General features: G+C 26.9%; 2 protein-coding genes across 2 annotated transcripts in view; both read right to left on the minus strand.

Annotated features, from left to right (window-relative positions):
* LOC108755281 (nicotinamidase-like) overlaps nucleotides 1-779 on the minus strand; it is an 8320-nt gene extending 7541 nt beyond the window's left edge. The window contains exon 1 of the mRNA XM_018498200.1: nucleotides 515-779. Coding sequence (XP_018353702.1) covers nucleotides 515-726 — 212 coding nt within the window. The 5' untranslated portion in view covers nucleotides 727-779. The remainder of the gene's footprint in view (nucleotides 1-514) is intronic.
* Nucleotides 780-3960: 3181 nt separating this feature from the next.
* On the minus strand, nucleotides 3961-6722 carry LOC108755282 (HD domain-containing protein 2). Its single transcript, XM_018498201.1, has 4 exons — nucleotides 6550-6722; nucleotides 4757-4881; nucleotides 4454-4622; nucleotides 3961-4365 (listed from the first exon to the last, which is right to left on the minus strand). The coding sequence occupies exons 1-4, from the start codon at nucleotides 6601-6603 to the stop codon at nucleotides 4135-4137; spliced, it is 579 nt and encodes a 192-aa protein (XP_018353703.1). The 5' UTR covers nucleotides 6604-6722; the 3' UTR covers nucleotides 3961-4134.
* Between the last annotated feature and the right edge of the window lie 622 nt (nucleotides 6723-7344).

Consider the following 7344-nt stretch of genomic DNA (forward strand, 5'->3'; position numbering starts at 1 on the left):
ATATATATGGAGCCTGTAAATGTCAAGGCTTAATTTATTTAAAAAATATTTATAGTTCTTCTTCTCGTAATAAACCAGGTGGATTTATAAATAAAATATTTAAAAAATACTAAATGTATTGCATGACTTTGTATTTATAAATTATTTTCCTAAAATAGCAAGAGAAAATGTCAAACATTACTAACTAGAATTAAATAATCTAATGTAAAATTCAATATCTCATTAAATAAGTAGAATACAAATGGTAACGAAAAAGTAAAAATAGAATAGTCAAGGAATTCAATTATTTAAATCAGATATTTCCATCTGTACATTATTGACGTTGGAAAGAAAAAGTAATGTCTTATTTTTTTTTATTCTTTATTTTTTCCTCCCTTTTAGTCTTCTTTTATCTTTTAATCTTATTTCTGAGATAAAAATTATATGTACAATATAAACTATTCCCTTCCCTCTTTTACCCGCATGAAACTCAATCAATTTTTAGAAAGACTAAAAGAGTTTGCGCACACATTACCTGAGCAGTTCTTCATCGTTCAGCACACCGTCCGCATTTGCATCAAATAGCTCAAAGATCTCTCGTACCCTCCATTCATCCTGCTCGACTTCATCTACATCAAACAGTCGGACGCAGAGCGTTCGGAATTTCTCGTAGTTAAACGTTTCTTTAGCATCAATGTCAAATCTCGACAACATTGCTATCAAAAACGACCAAAGATCGTCATTCATCTTCGTGTGTATATGCACTATGTCGTCTTGCGTGCACGGTTACGTTATTCAAGATCGCACGACTGCCGATGTCTAGATTGTTATTCATTCCACAGCATATTCCCACTCAGGGATTGTTCCCACTCTAGATCCAATCTGATTGGCCAATCAGAAAATAATATACACTAATGTGTATTTGTGTAACATTATACATGGACCGCTATTGTCGTATAGTTGACAGAGTCAAGTTTTGGAACGCACCCCTGGTAGTCAGGTCACAATTCAAATAGAGACAGGTATAAATACATCGATCAATACAGCTGTCGTTATGTCGCCAACGCGTAGACTACGAAAAGAAAAGCATTTTTTCCAATATTTTTAGATTCTTATTTAGGACTTTTTTTTAGGACTCTGATATAGGATGCGATCCACACTTCACGCTATAAATGCTTTGTATAAATGTTTTTATAATATTAAATTTTAATCAGTTTAATATGTATTGATTTTATATCGCACTCTAATAGTTTAATGACAAAATAGATTTTTCTAAATCAGCGAAATTTGTCTATATTTTTAAAATAAACAAATAATATTTTAAATAAAATTATATGATGATTTTTAAAGTATAATCTATAGTATTATTATAACACTAATAATTTTGAATTTAAAATTTATTATTTTGCAAATTTTAATTGCGCTTATCTGCGCAGATCTATATATACCATCTTCTCAAAGTATATAGGATTAAATCGATACAATCGATATTTATAATATCGAACTTTTAAATTAAACTATCAATATAAAACATCAATAAAAGTGATTTTGCTGAGTTATAATTTATAATATTATATATATAACTAACACAAATGCGTATATGAAGAATTTGATATTTTTAAGTTAGAGTATTGTTTTTTAAAACTGTTTAATATTATTATAACAGTTTAATATTATTATAACTTAGGCTCTTCTCTTAAATAATTCATATATAACAGTAACAGAAAAATAATTATTCTTCAACGCTATGGTATAGATAAAAAATGTTTCCTTCAATATAATTAACTGCATTTTTTTTCTATTTAAAAATTATCTTTTAGATACGTCTAGATTGTTGAACTGAACCTTGAGAACTGAATTTCCAGCCGAGTTTTTTTCAAAAAAGCTAAACTTTCTCAGAGGTTCAATTCAATAATGTGAACGCATACTCAGCTCACGATGAAATTAAACTCAAGATTCCGCTCGACAATTTGGGCACACCTTTATATATAATGACTGCCCTACCTTCATCCGGTTACGACAATGTACAATATATGCACATACGTACGACCAGTGATGGGTAAAATACTTTTAAAATGTACACTAAAAACATACCTAAATACAGATACAAATACACACACACACACACACACACACACACACACACACACACACACACACACACACACACACACACAGAAACAGATATTTCAAAAGTAGCTTCAGATACATATCATATACTTTTAAATTATATTTTATATTACATTTTATTATAATAATAATAATATTAAAAAACATACTAAATAAGTTATTTATTGATCACTTTTGGTTTTATTGTTTTGAAGACTACTAAATATATAATATAATAAAAACAAAGTAACTATATAAAAATTCTCGTATACATCACGTATGTTGTTTTTTGCAAACAAAAACTGGAATTTAGGCACTAATAATACTTAATCTTTACATTATTACTCCAATTATAATACGATAACACGATACGAAAACTCGGCAAACAAAAATAAATATATATGTGTGTGTGTGATTCTAAATTTAAATACCAAAGATATTTAATTTATAGCAAAATATGTCTTATTAAGAAATTAGTATGACTTTACGTTTCATAATAATTTATAAATTTTAAACGTTCTGTCTCTTTTTTTCTGTTATTTGAATCATACGTGCCGATTACTAATTCAATCTTGAGATATAATTTGATGCCAATGCTAAATATAATATCGTATATATTAAATTTATATATATATATATGCTCCATAGAACATACATATGTATTACAGATTTAAATTTATATGTTAAATAACATATAAATAACATATAAATGATTTATTTATTATTAGCATAATAAATTATTTATTTCAATTGCTTTTTTTATAATTGCATCATCTTTACTATTATGGTTAGTTATCATTATTAATTATTGTAAATCCTAATAATTTAATAATTTTTAGAAACTTATAAATTATTTATAAGTGTATCTTTTTTCGTGTTTTAGATATCTATATATATTTGTACATAGTATGTCGCATATAAGATATAACTGTAACGCATTTGCATGACTGAATGAATATTGTTATGCAAGATAAACAAGTATGTTATATGCAACAAAAAAGTACATACTAAGTGGCATGTACCAATACAGATAATACAGATGATTATTAGAGTTTATTAATCATGTTTTCATGCATCAGTAAATTAATCGTCGGATTATCGATATAACCAATGTATTACTCTATGTAATACAAGTTCAACATTTAAGTCATAAAATTGATCGGAAAAAAAATTGACACAAAAAATTGATACAAAATGTAAGCATTGAATAAATAATTATTTATAGACAGATAATTTAAAATAAGAAATTTGCTCATACCATAAAATTTTGAGTTACAAAAGTCTATTAATTTTACATTAACTTGTTACAATAAATGGAAGGTACAAGAAAATAAATTATATATATTGTTTTGCGTGAGATATGTACTAAAACATATATTATATTCTTGAACAAAAAAATGAAGAATTAAAAAAAAAAGTAATTGCTCTAAAGCAACACAAAAGCGAATTGTCAACAGAATTTATAGAATTGGAGTCTCTTATATACACTTATAAGAATAGAATGGCAGTGATTATATATATATATATATTTGTTCGTAGAAGCAAAACTGTTCATAAAAGTGCTAAAGTGTTTTGATAAATATTCATATCATATTTCTTCTAAGCTTCTAAACTTTCTTTATCAAATATTTAGTATCTAAAAAATAATATTTGGTTTACTGCAACGAAAATTAACTTCAATGAATAATTAAGATATGTAAAATATACACATACATACTTTACACACCATAAATATTTTAAATACGAAAAAATAATTTAATTTGCTATATAAAAAGATCTCAAAAAATAGAGAAAATATGAAATACATAAATAAATTTCTTATCTACGATTAGTTAGATTTACGCAATGAATGATCAAATAACTTAAGTAATCAATTATATATATATAAGCTTGTTTTATATACTACCTATATCAAAATCTTATGTATTAAAATTACGTGTAACATTAATAGCCATTGTTTAATAAAGCGCGTGGTAACGATTAAAATATCATTTGAGCTATCTGGAAGCTTGTTCTTCCAGGTTTGTCCTTGGATTATACCTTTTGCTATTTCGATACATTTATATTACGACAAAATTTGTCCCTCTCTTCGGTAATATCAATAGCGATTTTATTGATAACAGGATGTTTAATTTTGCCATTAATCGCGACAAAGAATTCGTTCAATTCTCCCGGAATGTTGTCCCTTTTTTCGTATTCATATGCTTGCATCAGCAAGTCTAGTCTATCTAAGTCTTTAACATACTGCGCTTCAGGAGACTCCTGCTTTTCATATTCCTAAATATTTTTTAAAACAAATAAAATATTAATAAATATTAATAAACGTTAATATTGAAAAATCAGAATTACATGAAAATATTCTTACACGAAATATTTGTAATATCTCAGGTCCCTTATCACCTAACAGCTTGCAAATATCTTCCATAGCTTCGTCTTCCATTCTATGTTTTTCATCTGGTGGTATGCCACAATAAGGTGTTATGTCTCCCACAATACATTCAGCTAAGTCATGAATTAATGTCATCTGCATTATTCTGCAAATCGAAAAATATGTATAGATACATAAATTATCAATATCAATAATATATATCATATAAATAAATTATTCAATTTTATATAAAAACAATAAAATTTCAAGTTACAAAATACTATAATAATAAAGTCTCACTTGATTTTGTCTAATTTTTCTTTTCCGTCCACTAGGAACGATAACATCGCCATACGGTACATGTGCCCAGCAATTGTTTCAGGATCAGATATATTCCGTTTTACCCATCCCATCCTTTTCATATGCTGGAAAATATTATGATCAAAAAACATACTTAAAATTCTTAAATTTATGTTATACATAGATTTATTATTTTTAATTTCAAAGAAATTTTTTAACATAAAAAATAAAATAGAGAAAAGCATATTGAGATTAGAAAATACACAAAAATACACACAAAATACACATTATATAATATAATGTTATCATAATTCTTTTGTTTGCGATAAAAATAATATAGAAGATAATACAGATATTTCTTTTTCAATATTATTTTTTCTTAATTTTTATGCATTCTTTTATGACTTTATTATTTTTTAAAAATTATTCTTTAAAAATAATATAATTATAATAAGATTTTTAAAAAATTTTTTTATCTTACTTTTTTTTATCGTAAATATGCTATTTTGAAATTCAAAAATTGAAATAGAACCTCATATTTAGAGAAATAAAATATAAAAAACCATAAATTATCAAACAAAGACATGCAGAATTCAAGATGTTGATTCAGCAACATATCTATCTAATCTAACAATTCTGTCCATTTGATTGCATGATATTTATCAAGATAGAATTTTAAGCAAAGGAAATTGTATCATAGTTGATTCATATTATCAAAACACTCATGAATCAGCACAATATCAAGTATATAAATAAAGAAATTAAAAATATAATATCCTATTAATGCTAATACTAATAATGTGCTAATACTAATTCTCAATTAAGCTTATATGCTCAGAAAAATGTTTGATTTAAAAGACTTCCAATGACTTCTACATACATTTTCACTATTAAAATAAAAGATATAAAAATATTTTTGATACTAATTTCCAACATACAAAGAACAAAATCTATTATACAAAACAATGAGTATAAATTGCTTATTATCCTTAGTTTATTCAAAGGTCAAATATATATAATTTCATATATCTGTAAGGTCAAAAACATTAGAAATTTTTATCTTACATTAAATATCAACATGTTTCTTTATTTCTCTTTCTTTTTATTTAGTTATTTCTATATCCCTGTATTAAGATTGACTGTTAACATATCAAAATAAAAATATGAAGTAATATTTCAAACATAATCAATTCCTAACAATCATAATTGTCAGAAAAAAAGTTACTTTTCTTATTGCAATTTCGGCCAATATTCATAGTCGATTCTTATATTTGAGATTAAGCCAATAAGAGAGCTGTATTAACATCTTCATACATTACTTAAGACAATCTTAAAATAAGAACAGACTATTAAATATTCTAGACAGCTGTATTATTAGTATCTTAACATGTTACTCAAGATCGTTTTAAAATTAAAATGGACTATGAATACCGCTCTTCAAATCTTCATTTAGAACACTTTTAATCATGATTCCTTAGATTAGTGTTGACATACAATTATTAAAAAAAAAGTGATCTCATTGATCATAGGTCGACACAAACAAATGTTAGCAGCAATAAGAGACATATTACATAAGTATGTCTTTTCTTTTTTTATTTTTTTTTTAATTTAATACCATTCTTTTTTCCTTTTTCCCTCTCTTTTTTACAATATTCTATTTCAAAAAAAAATTTTAGAAATAACTGTTCTTATCTATGCTATTTTGCATAGTATTCTTTTGTCTAGTGATTCTAGGTCATTTAGGAAACATGTAAATGTATGTCATGATTTTTTGACATCATCTTGAAGCTTACCTTCAGCCGACCGACCAGCTCCATAAACTCTTGTAGTCTCTTTGTATCTTGCATCGCGATCGGTTGAAATTCTCGTAATTATTCTGTCAATCGTATTGAATTACTTTTGGTTGCACCTTGGTTGCCACCACAACTACGCTACTCTCACGGAGCGAATGTTCCCGAACTGACAAAAAAATTAAGCGGGAACCGAGAAGTGAACTGTGAACAGTGATCAGGACAGCCAACCACGATATAGTTATTTCTCTAGTTCCCCTCAATATCAACAGAAAGATACCTGAGAGTGAATGTATCTAAGGCTATGTTCAGATTTCCACCCGACTGCCATTCAGATATCACTCTATCTTTGTTATTTATTAATGTTAAACAAGGATGACATGATACTTGGAGAACACTCGGGTGGAAAGCTGAACATAGCCGTAGATACACTCGCTTTCAACATGATTAAGGGAGTGTTTATATTGGCCGTAACCATATGCCGGCAATCTGTAAAAATTGACCAATTACTTTCAAATATTCCCATTTTACTGCCGAATGAGAAAGGAATACTTGACTGTGATTAGTCAATTCTTACAGATTACGGCATACGGCATACGGTTACGGCCAATATAAATGCTCTCTTAGAGTCCTAGATTTGTAAGAAAAGCGCGACTGTGTTAAGTGTTCTGATTGGTCATTGCATTCACGCAATTAGCAGCCAATGATGAATTTATTTCTGTGCACTAAAAATGGCTGCTTAATGAATAATTGATGACTTTAAGGCCCTGCGCACAATGGAAAAAATAAGGAATTAGA

The sequence above is a fragment of the Trachymyrmex septentrionalis genome, unplaced genomic scaffold, assembly GCF_001594115.1.
Source record: "Trachymyrmex septentrionalis isolate Tsep2-gDNA-1 unplaced genomic scaffold, Tsep1.0 scaffold87, whole genome shotgun sequence".
Classification (NCBI taxonomy): Eukaryota; Metazoa; Arthropoda; class Insecta; order Hymenoptera; family Formicidae; genus Trachymyrmex; species Trachymyrmex septentrionalis.